At 37.3% G+C, this 21,343-nt stretch overlaps 1 protein-coding gene across 4 annotated transcripts in view; it reads right to left on the reverse strand.

Moving 5' to 3' along the window:
- The window catches only part of MACROD2 (mono-ADP ribosylhydrolase 2), a 1,140,895-nt gene that overhangs the window by 1,114,599 nt on the left and 4,953 nt on the right, over positions 1-21,343 (reverse strand). For all 4 annotated transcript variants that reach the window (XM_034432401.2, XM_034432402.2, XM_087882285.1 and 1 more), the window contains exon 3: positions 5,889-5,996. In XM_034432401.2, coding sequence (XP_034288292.1) covers positions 5,889-5,996 — 108 coding nt within the window. The remainder of the gene's footprint in view (positions 1-5,888; positions 5,997-21,343) is intronic.

The raw sequence follows: 21,343 nt of genomic DNA on the forward strand, positions 1-21,343 counted from the left end.
AACCACCCTTTGTTTCCATCCCTTGAGAAATACTCTGGTAGAAGCTGCTTCATTCCTCTATAAAATGGAGGTTTCTTATCTAATTAGGATGTTGCATGAAAGCACCATGACACAAATTAGACGTGATAGTAGCAGTCTCCTCTCTGAAGATATCTCAATCCAGAAAGGAATAAAACAGGATTGTATCTCTTCCCCCCACCCCAACCCCACACATGCTTCAATATGTATGTAGCTAGCATCCTAAGCGAGGCCAATTTCTACCACCACTATCACCAACATTTAATAATAGTTTGCTGGTTGCACTTCTCTGTGCCAATGTTATGACTGTCCTTTCTCTAACTCAAGTTAGCCTCAAAAGAGTGTATGGATCCTAGCAGATAACTGTACAGAAGAAAGGCACACAATAAACTATTCTAAAACCAAAATTAGAGAACTCTTGAAGGAATTGATACACTGCAATGCCAACCGCACATCAAAGGAGGAGAATAATCTCATTGGCTTTATTCTTCAAATATGTTGGTATAGAATTTCAATACTCAAGAGTCTAGTGCAAGCAAATTAAATCACTTCTGATGAGGCTAACAATAGCACTAAGTCATACTGGTCTTTTTTATACTAGAGGAGACACGAGCACACCTCTGGCTATAAAATTGTTTAAATCTAAATCTATTTCCCAGATGTTATATAGCTGTCAGGTATATACATACAGTAACTTAAAGTCCTTAGATATCATTCAGTCCAGAGTTCTATCAGTGCTCTTCTGAATATCTTGCTGAATGAAGAATGTGCAGCAGTCCATTTGGAAATCAGGACGATACCCCTGGAAACTAGGTCCTACATAGACTGGCTTTATTTTTGACTCAAACTCCATTTTTCTAGTGATGTATTGGTTGCCATGATCCTTCTTAATAATTCTTCCTTTTCCTAAACAGAGTAATATACCAGTGTGGCTCCCCAAGCACAGTCCTCCTGGTCACAGTGAGTCCAAGAGGTAGAGGAGCAATACAGCAGTAGCTATTTGACACAGCTTTCAGGTAGAAGAGGACAAATTAGGTCAGGAGCAATCGCAGTAAATAAAGAGGGAACTTTAACCAATTACCTATTCAGTATCGCACTGCAGCACTTTTTCTTCCTAATGTCCTTTAATGTTTTGTCCTCTGCAATTTTGGAGGAAAGGTATAATAATATCTCTTTTGCAGAGCGAACCTGAAGGAACCGGAAAGCCTTGCCCATCCATTTCTAACATCTGCTTTTATAGCAATTTGCACCCTCTCATTATAACTCCACTTACTGTTCTGGGGATGACTTTCTTTTGCTTCCTACTGCTAGACAGCATCCCTAAGCATCATTGGGAATGTAGCAAAAACGTTCTCAATACTCATACTGTTTCAATCCAGAACACTCGAGAAAACCTCTAATCCTTTTCAGTATAAATGTGTCATTTATCATACGTGAATAATGTGTTGAAGAACAAAAACTTAAGACCACACGTAGTTGGTTTTTCTGTCTATGCCAATTTAAAATCAAGAATGATGACTTTTCAAAGGCATCCTCCCAATATAGCATTTCATTCTTTGGCACTGCCGCAATATTTAAATAGATTGGTTTAGCCTAATATTATTGGGCGTGCTTCTGAATTAATTTCCTTCTGGAAAGCTACAAGTAGACAATTTTAACTATATGATAAATTATGTTGCCAAATGAAATGGATTAGTAATCAGAGATAGGCTGTCAGATCAATTTCAGATTTAAATTCCTCTTTTCCCTTCACCTGTTCATTAAGCTTCTGATGCACAGCAATCTTAGTGACTGATTATGCATTAACAAACTACTTATACAGGGAGGTGTAACTTAGTAAACAGACCATACTAACATATTCATTTAAACATAATTCAGAGCTAATATATTCAGTTCACAATTCAACATATAAACACCCTGTTTCTCCCCTAAAGTTTAATTTTTGGCTTGACAGGGAAGTTATAGTTCATACAATTACAATGCAACAAACCAGAAACTTTCTGAAGGTCAAAGGAAACCAGAGAAAATGTCAAACAATAAAATGTTCTGCTCTATGCAATTAAAAGAACAACCTATATTTTAATGGGTGTTTCTTATATTATCTTACTCCTGTTTTTTTATTTAAGTTCAGTTTTTAAAAATCTACTTAAATACTGAAAAGATGCAGAAAAGAGCAATTGAGAATATAAAAATGCTGGAACAAGTCCCTTCTGAAGAAAGAGTTATTACAGAAATTGTAATTGGGAAATTGGTAGAAAAAGGCTTTCTCTGAAATTATTAGAACCTAAGATCATACACTGGAATCAAGTTATGGAAAACTTAAGATAGATATTTCTTCCCATAATGTACAGTAGACAGGACAAGTGGCTATTGTAAGATGTAGAGATGGCCACTAAGCTTCAGTTTTAAAGGAATGCTCATATTAATAGATATTAAGAATATAATGTACATCTTCCAGTAACTGAAATAGTCTAACAGCAGGTGGCAGCACCTAACCAGCTTTAACTGATCTTGAAAAAAACTAGGCAGATGTGGTTAGCAGTTACATAAAAAAAACTTTATTCTAGAAGTGAACCATGGTGAATCATGCCAGAAAAACTGAGAAACTTCCTTTTTCCTTTTTCTAGACCTGGACCATGTCAATCTAGTCATTCTGACAAGCGGTCCAGCCATTTTCTAGCCCTGAATCATTCATAAGAAGTGGTTTCTAGTGTTCTAATTAGATACAAGTTTAATAAAAATATGATTGGTCACACAGTGCACCAGATACTTAGACTGGATCTGGCATTTTTATCCACCTATCGAAATCTTCCCAATGACCTGGGGTATCATTGTAGGGTAAAGCTATTCCAAAGAAAGATGCCTTTTGCAATTGACTGATGGTAATTTTGTCTATTCTGATGGTGTTCAAGTAGTGCTCAAGTTGTTTTGGGATTGCACCCAAGGCACCTATCACTATTGGTACTACCTTTGCTTTCTTTTGCCTGTTGTTCTACTTCTGTTTGCAGGCCTTTGTTTTTTGTGATTTTTCTCAATTCCTTTATCTTATAGTCTGCGGTCTCCAAGGACTGCCACATCCAATAACCAGACTTTTTAAAAATCTTTCTTATCAATAATTGTTAAGTCTGAGTGTTATGTGGCAGTTGCTTATCTGTTTGAATTCTAAAGCTCCAAAGCACTTTAGCTTCTTCATTTTCTATTACTTGGTGTATTCTGTGGTTCTTGTTTAAAGGCAAATAGTATTTCTTGCAGATATTCTAATGTACCATTGTTGCTACTTTCTCATGCCATTGTTTGTAGTCAATCTGTGCAATCTTCTTGCAACAGCTAATCAGCTGATCCACTCTTCAGCTTCTTTGCAGAGGCCTCACTTGCTGTCTGTTGCTGTCTTCTCAATTTTGCATTTAGCAATAGCAATAGCACTTAGACATATATACCACTTCACAGTGGTTTACAGCCCTCTCTAAGTGGTTTACAGCATCAGCATATTGCCCCCAACAATATGGGTCCTCATTTTACTGACCTCGGAAGGCTGAGTCAACCTAAGCCAGTGAGATTCGAACTGCCAAACTGCTGGCAGCCGGCAATCAGCAGAAGTAGCCTGCAGTACTGCATTCTAACCACTGCCCCACCATGGCTCTTTATATGCATTTGTTGTTAAGGCTTGGTCTTCTGCAGCAGCCAGAATTAGCCCCTTGGTCTCTTTCTTCAACTTGCCTGCTCTTAGCCATTGCCAGGTTATTATGTGCTTTGCCTGTTATTTGGAGTAGCACTCTGCCCAAGGTCATATAAGGATTCAACTTATTGACATTTAGAAAGCTGCAAAGACTTGACTATTTCAGAAAGTGTTCAAGAACCGATTGAATGGTGGGTTTCCACCCTGATGTAGGTTAGTTGAGTATTTTTACTGAGAATGACATTCTTAAATGGGATGGATGTGGAATTAATATTATTGTTTTATATCATGTTATCATTTATTGTTCTAATTTTCTTGTTTACCACACTGCAGTGAATTTTCCTTAGAGTACTCTACAACTAAGTAGTTTATAAACCTTCAGGAAGTATAATAACTAAATTTAAATGTATGGATTGTCCTTGCTTAACATGCATTTATTTAGCAACCATTCAAAGTTATGACAACACTGAACAAAGAGATTTATAACTGGTTCTCAAAATTCCAGCTCTGTTGTGCTCCCATGTCACAAAAACAAAATTCAGGCACACTCGGACCCAGCTGAATTTACAACCATATTTTTGCCACCTTCCTACCCACTGCACGCCCACCAGGCCCTGCCCACTGCTGCCATGTCCGCTACAGCAGGGTCCCCAACCCCTGGGCCACAGCCCATACCTGGGCCTTTAACTTTTTTGAACCGGGCCGTGGAAGCGGTGGGCATGTGCGCATCTCCACTTGTGCGAGCAGTGGGTGAGCATGTGTATGCATGCTCCATTTGTGCGAGCAGTGGGGTGAGTGTGCTTGCCACTCATACAAATGGAGCTGCACACGTGCTTGCACACTGTTCGCATGGAACATCCCCTCTCCCCCCTTCACTGATCCATAAAGCCAGAAAGGTTGGGGAACGCTGTGCTACATCACACACCCATAGTGGAACAGTCAGAGTATTCTTTTCTCACTGACTTCTTTCCCAGACTTCTTTACAAGTACACCTGGAGCCTCTTTTTGTGCCCTCCTCAGGACTTGTTCATTCCAAAAGGGGCTATATTTCATGCACTGGTTTTCTTTTACACAGCAGCTAGATCCTTCTTTCACGAAACAAGGTCCTAGACGGCACATAGGAAAATCTCAAATGATGCACAGAAGCTGCAATTACAGAGGTACAAAAGAAGGAAGTTTTTGTTGCTTTTTTTTTCTGTATTTGTGTTCATTTTTATGTTCTCTTTATTTTTTAAATAAATTTATATATATATAAAAGAAAGATAATGAATTAGCTCAGTTTTTCCCAATCTAGTGCCCTCCAGATAGATACTGCAAATATACCTAGGCAGAGTACCTGAAATTTCAAATTCTGGTTTGATATTGAATCTAGCATAACATTAAATACCTTTGACCATCATTATTTTAATATCAGTTCATAACTGCAGTGATAATAACAGAACCAAAGCTTAGGATAAATCAGAAAAATATTCCAGAATGCAAAACACATATGCAAGATATTTCTTGCATATACTTTCAGAATATGAGCAAATTATTTACAAAACCTTTTAAAAATAAGAAATCTGAGAAACTGTAAAATCATCTGTAACCAAAATTCAAATCATAATTTCAGGAAAAAGAAAGATCTAATAGTAAGAACAAAAATTATTACAAATATACATACATACATACATACATACATACATACATACATACATACCCACATAAAGATAATGAAGGCTGCCACTTTGTAGAAATTCTTTTCATATTTTAAATATATACTTATTTAATATAAATATATAATATAATATAAAAATAACTTATTTATTCCATTCATAATGTATCTCAACCACACAAAAATATCCTTGCCTTTCTTCCCAAAGTACTCATTCTGACAGCTCCTGACAGAAAGCTCAGTAAGATTTGAAAAGAGGGATACATTTCATTGTAATGCATTAGTTCATTGCTCAACTGACCAGCAGAAATTAAATTAAAATTAAGCATTCAGCAAAACAATAGACATTCACCTATTTTATGAGGCCACAAATATGAATTTCCTTGGGATATACCTGACAATAGAGAATGTTAATATTATTAGCATCAACTGAGGCCACTTTTTCCTCCACCCGCATTATTCTGGAGATTTCCAGAAGTTTCTTAGAACACTCAACAACAAAGAAACTAAATATGACATGAAAAGTATTATAAAACCTACCAGCATTAACTATGGCATCAATCTCAAGCACTGTGATATCACCTCTGTATAGGGAGACTTTTTCACTAAGACTTTTCTGCAGCAAGAAAGCTTCATTGGTGTTGTCTTCTGTAAAGAAATAGAAAAGAGTTTAAGGAATGGTAGCCATCCCCTTATATTGGAAAATGAAAAAAAAATAGCCAAATATCGTACTATCAGTTTAGTACCATAAACATTAAAATAAACATTACAAACGTATATATTTTAATTTGCAGTCTCAAACCCTCACAGCTTAAATCTCAAACTGTCTATCATGGACCTTACCCCATTCTTAAGAAGTCCGTAAAGGGGGCATGCATAAACGCAACAGTGTGCCTACCATCCCTGTCTTACTGTCCCCATTTATCTGTATTTACTTCCTTTGTTCATGTTTATGTTCATACCTATACTTGTTATCTTGTACATGTTTGACAAATAAATTAAACAAATAAATAAACAAACAAACAAACAAACAAATAAATAAATAAATACTATGCCACAAATTTCAATGTACAAAGCAGGTCAATCCCAACGTTTATTTATTGTTTATACTCACCTTTTTTGTTCCTGTTTACCAAACCTGAAAGGGTACAAGTAGTCCTCAAGTTACAATGACAATTGAGCTCAAAGTTTTTGTTGTTAACCAAGGCAGTTTTTGAGTTTTGCCCTATTTTACAACCTTTTGGTCACAGTTGTTAAACTAATCTCTGCAGTTAAGTGATTTATACAAATCTTCCCCCACTAATGTTGCTTATCAGAATCCGGCTGCAAAGTTTACAAACTTTGTGGTCTCAGAACAGTGCAAGTGTCATAAATATATGCCAGCTGTGAAGCACCTGAATTTTGATCATGACCATGTGGATTGCTGCAACGGTTGTAAGTATGAAAACTGGTCATAAGTCACTTTTTTCAGTACTGTTATAACTTTGAACAATCTTAAATCAATGCTTGTAAGTTGAGGACTACCTGTAAAACAAAATTAATAATTGGATATATTTTTCTCTAAAACACATTAACAGTAGCCATCTCAGAAAGAAAACGGCATTAGAACTCCACTTGCAATTCCTTATACCAATTGTGTGTTTTCCTGCAATTATGCATGGTCAACCATATAATCGGGGTGGGGGGGGAGAGACATACAATAGTTGCTTTAAGGAACTAAAACTGATACCATAACCATCTTCCCTTATACTCCACAATACGGTACCTTTTGGCTTTCAAATTCAAAGGACTACATGGAATAGTTAAGATCATAAAAAACAGTTTTTTAAGCATAATTGTGCCTTGTCTGGATTTTGGAAAAAAATTCTTTGGACTTCTATTTCAGAACAGTACTATAGTAAGTAGTATACACAACAAATGTATAGATGTATTTGTATGTTTGTATTATGTCATGTGTTTTATGGGTCATTAGATTTTTAGCAAAACAATCAAATCGGAAATCAAAAAGCCTTTATTTGACTATGAAATGTGTAACTTGTATAGCTTTTTATTTGGCTAACAAAGCAGAAGATAAGCCCCAAAATGATGATATGGTGCTTGATTTTATCAAGTGAAAGAATACTGGCCTGGCAGAGTATTTTATTGGCCCATTTCCGCCATATAGAGCTCCAATTGCACTGATTACGATTGCAGTGCAAATTAGTTGTGGTCTGTTCCACAAATGATGTCTTTGCACAGTGCCACAACACATATTTTAATGTTCTCATGCATTCAAATCATCTTCAAGGTTTCACAGGTTTATTACTGAATAAGGATGATAAGTCTTTTTTGATCTGTGGCATCCACCTTACAGTTGAAACCATAATTACTGAACCAACAACTAATGTTTTCCCCAGACTCTTTATTACTCACCAAGCCTTATAACAGCTATTTCCAATTGGCCGTTTTATTACCTCTGTGATCATGTTGCAAATTTCTTTGGGAGAGCTCACTGAAACTAGCATTAGATAAGAATACAAACATATCCAGAGATAAAGGAATGCTCCGTGAGGCAAATGAAACAAAGCAAGATTGCTGCGTCTTATTCTTCTGTGTCCCCCAGAAGCCATGAATAACCCGAGCGTTCCATTTCTTGTACTTATTCTATAACTTTTGAAACGGGATTGCCTAGCACAGGGCTGTCAAACTCCCATACCGCAAGCCGGATGCATCACGTACTGACCATATCCATGCCCGGTTTAGCAAAGAAGAAAAAAGTCCCGATACGTCACGTGACGCCGCTGTGATGACGAGAGTTTGACACCCCTGGCCTAGCAGGACAGGTTTGCATACAATAAGTGTATTACACAGAAAAGAACAGCAACCAAACCCAAAACAAGCTACCCGGTTCCCTAGAATGTGGTAATGGGACCAGCATCTACAATAATGCTATTTTGTAAGACTTCCAACACTAAAGTTTAAGCAAAAAATTAGCCATTCCATTCAGAAAAGTGACATGCAAAATTCAATGCAGAGTTTTGAAGCAAATAAATGTGTAGGTTATATAATGTGCAAGACTAGCTGTGTATCTAAAAAACATTACAACTGTTATATAAAACACAACTGCTCCTACCAGCTAACAAGTTGATGGTAACACATCCAATTGGTAACTCAAGCCTCAATACACAATATTATAACTGATTGGTAGCAGTACAAATACCACAGCTCCTCAGGAAATTACTGACAGAGTTGTTACATTAGCACTTGTTTATTCAGTTATTTTTGTGCTTCTATGAGAACACAGTACTAAATCATATGACAGGAGGCCAATAATATAAGACATTTTCCATCTATTTTATTATAAAATATAGAAAGTTAATTATGATCACAGGCACAATTGTAACATAAATAGATTCATCAACTTTATTAACAACAAACCCTTTCAGGACCAAAACGGATATGCTATAGAATCCAAAGTGTACCACCAGAGGGAGCATTAATCAAGACGATAAACATTTGTGCTCGAAAATTAGTACATTTTAAATCTTACTGATTCATAAAACAGCACAAATATAATTGAAAAACAAACTAAAGTACAGCTTTGCGTTTCAGCAAAATGAACTAGCTGTCCAAGTATGGAAACACACTTTGGAACTCCTGATATTCTAGACTTATTAAAACTGTGTCCATCTGTCAAACAACTTCTAGTGGAATACTTCGTTTTCTACAAGTTTAATAAATAAAAAGTCTCCTCTTGCTCAGTGGGGTGTACATCCATACAACTCTGGATGAAATAGAAAGTATTTAAATATATGTATACTTTGGTCTAATGGTTAAAGCACCAGAGTAGAAACCAGGGGACTGTGTGTTCTAGTCCACCAACCCCCCTTAGCCATAAAAGCCAGATGGGTGACCTTGGGCCAGTCACTCTCTCTAAGACCATGGTCAAGCTCAGGTGGCAAGCCAGTCAATCAATTCCTAGTACAACCAAATGGATAAACACTGAGTTAATGGGAGGAGGGAGGAAACTGGTCCCTGCAGGGAAATGCTAGGAAAAATACTCCTTGAAAAATATTCCCTTCTCACCCATATGGGCGGCCTGTGTCTTCCTCAATCTTGGGTCCTCTACCATAGGACCTTGGAGTTTGAGGGTTCTGTGCAGTATCTTAGTTATTCCTAGCACTGTATTCTTCTGGACAAAGAGTTCTGATGTTGTTCTTGGGATCTGTTAGAGCCATTTTCCCTATTTAGGAGTCACAGCCCCAAGCGCTCCTACCCCTATTCCTATCCCAGCCCTGGGCTGCCAGCATGATTAAAGAGCAAACAAGCTTATTCTCATAAAATCACTTTATCTCCTGTCTCTGTGCTCTGTAAGCAATGGGGTTGAGGGCTGGGGATAAAAAAGCACAGGGCAGACAGGAACAACATGTACAGAGTGTAATGGTGATCTTTTGACTGTGGGATGCTGCAGAGGTAATAAATAGTCATAAATTGACTGTAACATTATTTTTCCAGCACCATCATAACTTCAAACAGTTGCTGAATGAATAAAGCAAAGATTACCTATATTATATTCACCAAAGCTGGTAAAAGGTCTTCAGCCTTAGGACAAGCTTTTAACCTGAGCAAATCTATGGTGCACAACATAGCAAAGAATGCTAATAACATTTATGGTAATACATACTACCTTTGCCTACTATGATAACTATGCATATGAGAAATCCAGCTGTAAAAATAATTGAAGGAAAATGCTTTCACTGTACATAGAACAAGGAAGGAAACGTATTTGAGCAACCGATAGTGCTTAAGAATAAAGCTTTAAAAATTCAGAACCACATGTGGTAATGCATTTGGGTTTCAAAATTTGACACCCTATCCATCAACCCAATTTTCCCACTTTTTTGCTTTATTTACTTTATGTGAGATTTTTAGGGAATCTAGAACAGAGTGAAGGAAGTCTGTGCAGGTAGTTGTTCTGATTATAACAGTAATATTTTTTAAAAAATTAGATTTATATGCCGCCCTTCTCCGGAGACTCAGGGTGGCTTATAATGCGTTAAGCAATAGCCTACTTTTGTATATTTTGTATATTTTATACAAAGTCAGCTTATTGCCCCCACAAACTGGGTCCTCAATTTACCTACCTTAGAAAGGATGGAAGGCTGAGTCAACTTTGAGCCTGGGGAGATTCAAACTTGCAATAATTGCAGACAGCTGAATGTTAATAACAGGCTTTTAGTCTGTTGAGCTATCCAGGCTCCTTTTTGTGACCAGAATTTAGGTTGTGCCCCAAAACACCTTTGCAGCTTTTAGAATAAGAAGCATTTTAGAGACAAGAAATTATAAGTAACATAAATGGTTAACTTACCATGAGGTAACTAGCACTTTCTCAAGAGGATTGTAAAATAAAAGCAAGAGAAGATTAGACAATAGAAGATACTTATCAAAGGTTTCCTTATTCTGCATGTACTCTAACTTAACTTGTTTGTGTATCTATCTGGAATGAACTAACACTTATCTCTATACACATGCTACAATTACTCCAATTATGACATACATAATGGATTTTGTAACCTTTTTAATATCAATGAATAGGTTTTGATTCACTGTATGTCTGTAACTGTATGTCTCTAAAACTGTATGTCTCTAAAAAACTGCTCAAGGATGAGCAGTACTCAAGGATGCTGATCATGGGTGTCTTCACAATTCCTTCTATTCATAATAGTATTTAATATCAAATTGTTGGAATATCAACAGGAAAGCAGCCCCATTTTTCAAAGGTTAAGAACCCTATATCACAAAGTATAATCCTTCAGAACACGGAGAAGGCCAGATTTCTGTGCATTATACTCACACCCCCTATTAGTTGAAAACCAATTGTTTGCCACTGGATCAAATGAATACAATGAAATTTTTAATCTCTGTAATATTACATAAGAACTCTATTATGCCTCTCGCATTCTTCATTCATTCACGATAGCAATAGAACTGTGTCTTAACATAACCTGCTTGTTTTAATAAAATGACAGTTATACATTCTCCAATTGTTAGCATGTTCTGAGATGAATTTTGCTACCAACAAATCATTGCAAAGATTGAAATGATAAAAGATCTTGTCTATAGGTGAAAACCAATAACAAAAAATAAGAAATAATGCATCATTTCATTCTTTGTTCTTGGGGCCTAGAAGGAAACACCTCATGCAAAGCTATGAGCAAATATTCAGTACAAAAATATCTACCAATTCAGCTATAACAATACAATGCAATCCTGAACAGTTTGTGAGAAAATTTATCCTTTGGTGCATGCTGCTGTCTTCATCTTTATAATCAACAGGATACTACCAAATGGAGCCCATTTTCCCATTTGGATAGTTTTTATGATTTTATTTTTAATGAAGTTATTTGTAAAAGAATGTTAACAGTTCTGGGTAGAGAGACATACAACACAGTAACAAAATAAAAATATGATAGCAGCTAAACAAACTGAAATATCTATAATCTAGTTAAAATTCCTAATTAAATAAACATGACTTCATTTAAATAAGATCCTTTATTATAAAACGGGAAGAGGGAGAGGGAGAGGGGAGGGAGGGGGGAGCTCAAGAAGTGTCAGCTTAGCTATCTTCATTTTCTGACTGCTACTAGAATAAACCATTTCCCCAATGGGAAGTTGAATTGCTACTATTAGGTACCTGCTAAGCTGCTAAACTACTATTTCAAACAGAAACATTCAACCTACTGTATATCCATAGCAATTACATTAATGAACATTAATTATGATCATTTGATGCTAAAGAGTTAAATATATAATTAAGAAAACACAATGCACAAATAACTGTTACTAAGCATGCCACAAAAATGACCTGATGATAGCATGTATGCTGGGAGCTGGGGACGCAGAAGGGAAGCCATAGCAGATTTTGATGCAAGCACTATTGAAGGGAACACATTGGAATTTTAATAATTTCTTTTCTTAAGTCTCATGAAATCAATTTTTATTCCTGAATAGTTTATGCAGTACAGAGGTGAGCTGCTGCCGGTTCAGATCGGTTTGGGCGAACCGGTAGTTGCAGCCTGCGGGTGGGTCCACCCACCCACCTTGGCGCTATCCCATCTTATATAACCGTGTTTTTGAAGTGGTGTACATGCGCATGCTCACATTTTCGGTGCTGGGCGAACCAGTTCTTAAACCGGCAGCAGCCCACCACTAATGCAGTATCTGCAAAGAAGAGTTCGCCCTCTGATACCTTTAATCAGTACAAGTAAGGCAGCAAGATTAACTGGAATAATCCATCATAACACTTATTATACCAGATAACATTATGGCCTCCAATTCACCCTCAGTCAAAATGACAGTATTAATTTATGAAGCTTTTCTTAACTTAATGGCTCAGTATCTATAATGATGTTCCTACTGAAACTATAGTCAAGTACCAATATGCAGATGATATTCAGTAGTATTTTTCTACTCTGGGCCAATGAGAGACATAATTGAAGTTTGTCTCAATGCCTGTAAAAATGGACTGGAGGAGAATTAACCAACATATATTCAATCCCAACATGACTGATTGATACTGCATGCAGAAGCCTTCCAGTTTCAAAACTATTCCATCATGTCCACTGGACAGAGTTTATCTTCCTCATATAGATCTAGTTCATAATTAGGTCTCAGATTCAAAGATCTGACTTGAAGAACAGGTGACAACTGTAGCTAAGATGGCCTTTGCAAAGATCTGTTTTGTGTATAGTTATGAATTATGGCCTGTCCTGGATCAGGAGGCTTTGCTAACTACCACTTATGGCTGAGTCATTTCACATCTGGATTACTACAATGTGTTCCACATAAGGTTGCCTTTGAAGGGCACCCAGAAACTACAACCAGTCCAGAATTCAGAGGTTTGAACAATCAAAGATATTGGTCCATCTGCTTATGTAACAAACACCTCTGCTACAAGAGCAGTACTTGCTGCCTGTTGGTTTCCAACACAATTCGAATGCTGATTGTCACCGTTAAATAATTTCATGGTTTAGGACCTGCATACCTATAGGCTCCCCTTCTCCCTATTAATTTGTTAAGATTTGGAAGACAAACCTCTCTCTGGGGTTCCATTTCCAAGAAAATGACATTTTCAGGAATTCCAGTGAAAGGCCATCTCTGAGATAGCATTCCCCTAACGGGCCCCATCTTGTCAGCTTTTTTGTGAAACCTAGCTGTCTCAGTAGGCCTTTGGGAGGTGGGAGGGAGCCATTATAAAGCCACATGATAAGAATAGTTTTATGATTGTTCCAAAGTGCATGACATGTTGATTACCCTGTTATTACACTCCATGATGGCGAACCTATGGCACGTGTGCCACAGGAGGCACGCGTAGCCATATCGGTGGGCACGTGAGCTCAGCTCCAGGACCGGAACTTGTCAAATGGGCTGTTTTTGGCCTCGGGGGGGGGGAGGCCGTTTTTGCCCTCCCCAGACTCCTAGAAAGGCTCTGGAGGCTGGAGAGAGCAAAATACAGGCCTACCATGCCATCGCATGCCAGGAGCGGGGAGTGGGGGGGTTGCATGCGCATCCGCGGGGGCAGATGCATAGAATTATGGGTGTGCACACACGTGATCCACCCACCCACTCCCTGCTCCAACCAGTTTTCACACTTAGGACTGTTCCAGCATTCTCATGGTAACATGACCAAAAATCAGGTGCTTGACAACTAGCATGTATTTATGAAAGTTACACTGTCCTGGGGTCATTTGTAACCTTCCCAGCCAGCTTCGGCAAGCAACGTCAATAAGGAAAGCCAGAATCACTTAACTACATTGTTCATTTAACAACTGCAGTGATTTGTGTAATAACTGTGGCAAAAATCATATAATGGGACAAACTTAATAGCCTTGCCTAGCAACAGAAATTTTGGGATCAATTGTAGTCATAAATTGAGGGCTACCTGTAATGCGTATATTCTTATATTTAATTTTGATCTTATTGTTTGGAGGTGCTTAGAAACAAATATATAAAAGGAGCATATACAGTACACCTAAATCAATAATAGTAAAATCATCAGAGGCATTTCTCACAGGTCTATAATACTTTTAATAATTTAAAATGTGTTAATTTAATCCATTATTAAACTGAAATCAAATATTAAAGTAATATGCTTTATTATAATTTAACTGTCATGCTAGAGTTTTTAAATTAACTTTCTGCTGTTTGAATACTATTTTTATGCTACTGATATCTAGCAAATAATTTCCTAAGTTTCTAGTTAATTTTTTACATTGTGATTTCAAAATATTTTAAGCTGTCTTGCAAACACTTTGTTTTAAAGTATAGATTACAACTGTTTAAAATATAAGAATAAATTGCAATAGAGTATATTTTGAAGCTACAGATGCATTTCAAACTTTGAAATCATTTGTTTGGGAGTTTTTTGTCCACTTTCTTACTTCAATGCATTGGTCTTAAAAAAAAGCATGTGAAAAATAGTTAAATTAAGTGAAACAGATCAATTAGATACATCTATGACTAGCCATTTGTCCTCTCTTTGCAAATGACTTGGGGACATTCTGGAGCTAGGACAAGATTAAAATTGTTTTGGTACAAACTAAAGTAGCCCTGCTTCTTCAGGTTTCTACATGAGCCTGAAAATTATGTCGAGCTGTTCAAATGAATCAACTGTTTAGACTTAGAATAACTTTATTGACACTTTAATGTACACTAATCGGCATACATTAAAATGAAATTCCGTTCCATACAGCCCTCAAAGGATCTCCACTTCCAATATACACTGCATAAACATGACAAAATAAATAAATACAAAATTATGCATATACCCAGTCTAGTTCGGATATATACATGTACATGGCAAGAAAAATGAATCTTGCAAGTTTACCAAATGGACAGCATAGGGAACAAAGCAGTTACAGAATCTGGTAGTCCTGCTAGAAACCTCTTCCCAGAGGGGAGCCACAGAAACAGACCGTGAAGTGGGTGTGTAGGGTCTCAAACAATGCTTTGAGCTCTAAGCACGTAGCGCTTATAAGCAGTATCCTCAATAACAAGAAGCAAGCTTTCTATAATCTTCTCGGCTGTCCTTAACCACTCTCTGAATTGACTTTCTCTCATGAACTAATTCAATACTACTGCCATAGTCCCCTACTTATGAACACAATTGGGGCCAGAATTTCCATTGCTAAGTGAGATGGCTCTTGAATCATTTTTGTTGTAAGCAAATCACTGCAGTTATTAAGTGAATCACATGCTGGTTGCAAGCACTCACATTTTGATCATGGGAAGGTGGGGGTGCTGCAGCGGTCATAAGTGTGAGGACCAGTCATAAACCACTTTTTTCAATGCCACTGTAACTTCAAATATCACTAAACAAATGGTTGTAAGTCAAGGAATACCTATTTTTTCACCCTGATACAGATGCCTGAATGACATAGCTGCCGGTCAGAATTAAGCAATCCACAACCTTTCCGGCTCTGTGGACCAGCAGTGGTGGTGGGCAGCGGCAGCAGGCAGCGGTAGGGAGGAGATGGTTTCACACATGCAACCTAATCCTGCACATGTGCAAATGGAGCTTTGCACACTCGCCCACAACTTGCACGTCCCAGTTCCCAACAGGCCACAGATTTGTAGCAGGCCACAGAATGGGGGTTGGGAAACCCTGCATTAAGGCAATTTAAAAATCACAGTGGAACGTAAGCAAAAAGTACCTGATTCACAAATATAGTCAAGGAGTCTATGCCAATGGAAATATACATCGGAGGGTTTCCTCTCTGCAAATAATGCTGTACCTTCAGACAACGGGCTGTTCACTGACATCAATACAACTTTAGAGGGAAAGGTTTCTTACTACCACCGGCATGGTAAAGTCTACCCAAGTGTAATATCAGAACAAGGTTCTTTTCTTTTCAAAATCCCCACTCACTTTTACAGGCTCGAAAACATATGCTTCAAGCTTCCATGCTCTTAAGAAGCAAGGCGCACATGATACGGCACAGTAGGAGCTAAAAATTGAGGGAAACAGCAGTAGTCAACGTAAATGAAGGATTAGCGAGCACTGGAGGCTACATTTCTTTAGTTGCATTGGCAGGATACAGTTTGTCACACCAGAGTTCTGTCTACCCTGACAAGTGAAGAATGCCTGTAGGTATCATCACTCCCGCTCTGTCACTTTTGTTTCAAGTGAAAGAAAGCCAGCATTCTGTAGTAAAGGAAAAGATAAAGATGTTCCCACATATCTTAAAATGAGTTTTTATGCAGTTCAACGGTGTTAGAAGTGATCCCCCTCTCAAAAAACAAATCAAAACAAGCTTCTATTTACGTTAATCCATGGTACTTCACTGTCTATTTAGGATTACTCTATTTTAATGTTTCAGTCAAGCTCCACTTTCAATGCAAACATACATTACAATATTGTCCCTACTACTTCAGTGCCTCAGGCATTAAATCCAGTGGTGGGTTGCTACCGGTTTGCCCCGGATTGGGTGAACCAGTAGCAGCAGCGGCGGGAAGCTCCATTCACCCACCCGGATGCTTCTGCGCATGCGCAGAAGCGTTGTGCAAGTGTGCAAGCACCCACAAGCGAACCGGTAGCAACAGGATTTGCAACCCACTACTGATTAAATCCTGAATGATTTTGGTCATTAAAATGCACACTATACTTTTATAGAGTGGCAAGTAGAAGCCATATTGAATGCATGCATACTTAGCTGCCTTATATGAAAAATTAGGTTCCAGATACTGAAAAATGTTATTAATGGAGAAAAATACCTATATGGAACAGCACTCCAAAATATTTCCATTCCTAAGGGACTCAAGCTCTAAAATTTGAAAATTCAAGCATTTCAAAAAGATAGAGACTCCATCTGTGATTAATTTGTAATTTTCAGCCCATGGCTTAATCCCAGTCTTAATTCCTAGCCATCACTGCTGTTTCAGATAGTTTTTCCAGTGAAGTTACACTATCAGTGTGCATATTGCTCATCTTCATATGAATATATTATCATAAACTTGGTAATGTAGGATACACCTTCTCACAATTAAATCACAATAGTGACCCTACAATGCCCCCAAAGATTGAGGGTTCTAAATTTCACTCCCAAGGTTCCATCACACAACAAAATCCAAAACAGGGAAGAGAGAAAAAGAGATAGGAACTATCCAGGGTATGCTTTACCAGCATATATTCTTTCTGAAAAAGATAGTTAACTAATCCTGCCAACCACTGTGTTGAGACACCCAGATTAATCTTTCCATCTTTTCTTTCCTGACTTAACCAGAATATTCTTTGCATAAAAGTTTCTTTTGCTTCTGATCAACTTCCTTGAGGTTGAGAACTGGTACCATCATACAATTCTGAAAAGTTAAGGAAAGCATTCAGAAGATATTGGTGAAGTAGAGTGGCCTAGAAGAAAGACAGAGCAATGGTTACATTCTGAGCAAGATCAGAAGAAAAAAAATGAAAGAGTTGTAAAGGAGCAAATTACTGCTATAGGATTGGATGCTATCCTATAGCAATCATTCTAAAGCTAAATTGATTTGAAAGCAGTCATTGTCTAAATTGGAGACATCAGAACATTACACCCATTCCTCATATAACGATTTCCTCAACTTAAGTGACCATTCACAAATACAACAGTAATAAAAACTTTACTTTCCAAACAACCAATGCAATTATGACCAAATTTCAGACACCTAACAACACACATTGGAGTAAGAGTAATGGTACCATGACGTTACAAGAGAATTTTTCCAGTAGTCCTTGATTTACAACCATAATGGAGCTTGCCCATTATGACTATAAGTAGTGACCATCAAAAGGCAGATAATCATATGAGCGACCTGATTTTATGTCTTTTTGTGCAGTGACCATTAAGCAAATCATCATGGTCATTAAGTGAATCCATAGTCATTAAGTGACTGTCACAATCATTAAGCAAACCCATGGTTTGCTATGGGATGTTCTTCCTAAAGACCAGAAATAAATGCACGGTTTTGGCAAAAATGTAGTAAATCACAGTCATGTAACCATGAGACGCTGCAAACAGCTGTAAATCCAGGCTGGTTGCCAAGCACCTGCAATGCAGTCACATAATGGGGGGGGGGGGTTGAGAGAAGGAAGAAGATGGTCATCAGAAGCGGATCATAAGGGTCCGCTTCTGACCCTCAAAATGACCATCATTTTGAAGGGTCCATTTTAACTTTAAACGGTCACTAAACTACTACTCATAAGAACTACCTGTAGCTGAATGAGATGGCAGAAGCCAGTAATCTTTGTAGCATCTCTTTTTCACTTTCACTTAGTGACCATTTTGCTTAATGACCTAATTGTCAGAACAGAACAAGGAGTGGGTGTATATACACTATTTTGAGCTCCATTATGGAGGAAAAAAAGAACTGATGATGTGTAAATTTGATAAAACACAGTAGGTTTTCTGGAAAATTGACATGATCAGTGGGATGGATCCCATTTAAATAAAACACATCAAGATTTAGAAGCCTGAGCATAGCATAAAGCCCTTGGATGGAGACTCTCTGGATGACTCTTCATACATACAACACTTTAAGCCATAAATAGTTTATCAATCATATTCACTATTAGCATATTGAATGAATTTAAGCCATCATAGTTTGTTTTGGTTTAGAATACTGAACAAAGCTTCATGGTATTTGGTCTGACCTATGAGTTCAACATTTGAAAGGCAAAAACTACACAGCTCTCAACTTAAACAATGTCCACATATTGCACAGGAAAACATGAACAAAGCTGTCTGCCTCTATGACCTACAAATATCACTATTCATTTACTGTGGGCAGTAACTGTCACATCTTCACCACGTATCTAAACAACCATGCACAAAGAAAATCGCTCAAAGCAAAGTTTGTACATTCCAGGATTAAAAGGATGGGTAAAAATGCTGATAGTTCAGAGAAAGCTAAGATGACAGAAGTTGGCTTTAAGCTAGAACCTAGCTGTTTAAAATCTGGACAAAGAGATCTAGTACCAGGGGAAGCACACAAATATTAAAAACACCCGACAACAATTTTTGGAGTAAAAAACAATATTAAAATTGTGGGGGGAAGAGAGAAAAAGAAATTGTCTCAACTAAAGACTTGATGTTTTTAGAAGCACCTGTCAGGAAGGAATAGAGAGTCTTCATATAATTACTCTACTGTTTTACATGTAGATTGTAAACATGTAGACTTGTACATGTCTATGGAGATTCTCAATCATCCAGGTCATAATTGTCTCAAAGGTGCTTTTTCTAAAGGCAACTGGACTGCTTTTTCCTTGAAGAAGAAGATGTTTTGTTTCTCATCCAAGAAGCTTCATCAGTTGTGACTGGATGGTGGGGAGAAGACTTGTACTATATCTTTTCATATAAGGAAACTGAAGCATGTCAAGTAGCCCTCAATTCCAGAACAAAGCAATTAACAAAATTTATCTGTATTATTTAGCTGGATTCACACAACAATAAGCTATAGCACAGCTTGTTTAGTTTTGATTAAGTATATGTAAATCCATAGATGGCCCTAGCATTGTGTGCAAATCAAGCCAGTATGGACTGTTAAACTACATTTTACAACATGACTTAGTATGGGTAGTATCGCATCTTTACCATTTTCTTTGGCCTCTGGTCTTCTCCAAGTTCTATTAGTGGCCAAATGGAGTATTAGTAGCAATAACTAAGTACTGTTGCTAGGCTACTGCCATATCAACATTAGATCATCATGAGAAGCCAAAAGAGGTTACTATATTCACTAGAAAAACACCAAACTGTTTAAAAAGAACATTTTCTTCCAGTCTTATTTTCACTCTTCCCAAATACTACTGAAATTGTAGAAGCTACTAGAGTCAATAACTATGATCAGCTAACCAGAATTCAAAAAGTAATTAGGCACTTGTCCTGAAGAGGCTAAAATGAAGAAGAAAGGATAGACTATCTTTAAATAGCAATGATAAGTTTAGCATTATTCTCTCTATTTAGTCAAGTAATAACAAAACTTTTTTGGTTCTATTTTCAGTTTGTTTTTGACTGTCATGCTATAAGATACTAGTTTGATAAGCATTGATACCAAAGACACTAATGTGACATTTCCACAGGATGGAGCAATAATTCAGCTTTTGAATAATTATCACTTCTTTTCCACTCTTATCCTAAACATTTGACTGCAATTCCTGTCAATACTTAATGAACTTTAAAGTATATATCTGTATCTGTATCTGTATCTGTATCTGTATCTGTATCTGTATCTGTATCTATCTATCTATCTATCTATCTATCTATCTATCAAGGGGGAGGAGTAGTCTTTCCAATAAAAAAGAATATTTGTAGCTCAGGGTAGACATAAGGGGTCCTTAGTGCTCTCTGAGCTTGCTTGTTTTCTTGCAGACATTTCATTACCCAAACTCAGCAATATGATGTTATCTAGTTTGGGTAATGAAAAATCTACAAGAAAACGAGCAAGCTCAGAGAGCACCAAGGATCTCTCAAAGTAGTCCTTGCTGGAAAAAAATTAGCAGAAAAATGGTGGCTATTTTAATTTTCTAAACAGGAATTTCTTTACTGAATTTTGTGAATGTGAGCATCTCCTATTTTATGTATTAAATTTATACGCCGGCCATCTCATTCTGCAAAGCGACTCTGGGCAGCTAGTAATATTCATTAAAGTGATGCAGTATGGTAAACTGCTTTTACTCTATTACCAAGAATACAACAAGGATGTGTCCATCTGGTTACAAGGCTTGAACATGACTCAGAGGACTTATTCAGCTGAAATGTGGGATTCTCCAGCAAGTATTAACCTCAGTTTCCCTAATGAGAACTGCTTGTGCTGGGTATCTGTATAATTCCCATATAAATAATAGAACAAAAACAGAACTGATGCTTCTCTATTTAGAGTAATCTTCTTTAGTTATAATTTCCTGGAATGCAAGATTGATATCAAAATTGCAGGTTCTTGAATGCACTAAATCTGCAGATCCCAAGATGAGTCCATAGACATCTTGCTTG

The sequence above is a fragment of the Pantherophis guttatus genome, chromosome 1 (assembly GCF_059756535.1).
Source record: "Pantherophis guttatus breed Tessera chromosome 1, ASM5975653v1, whole genome shotgun sequence".
Lineage (NCBI taxonomy): Eukaryota > Metazoa > Chordata > Lepidosauria > Squamata > Colubridae > Pantherophis > Pantherophis guttatus.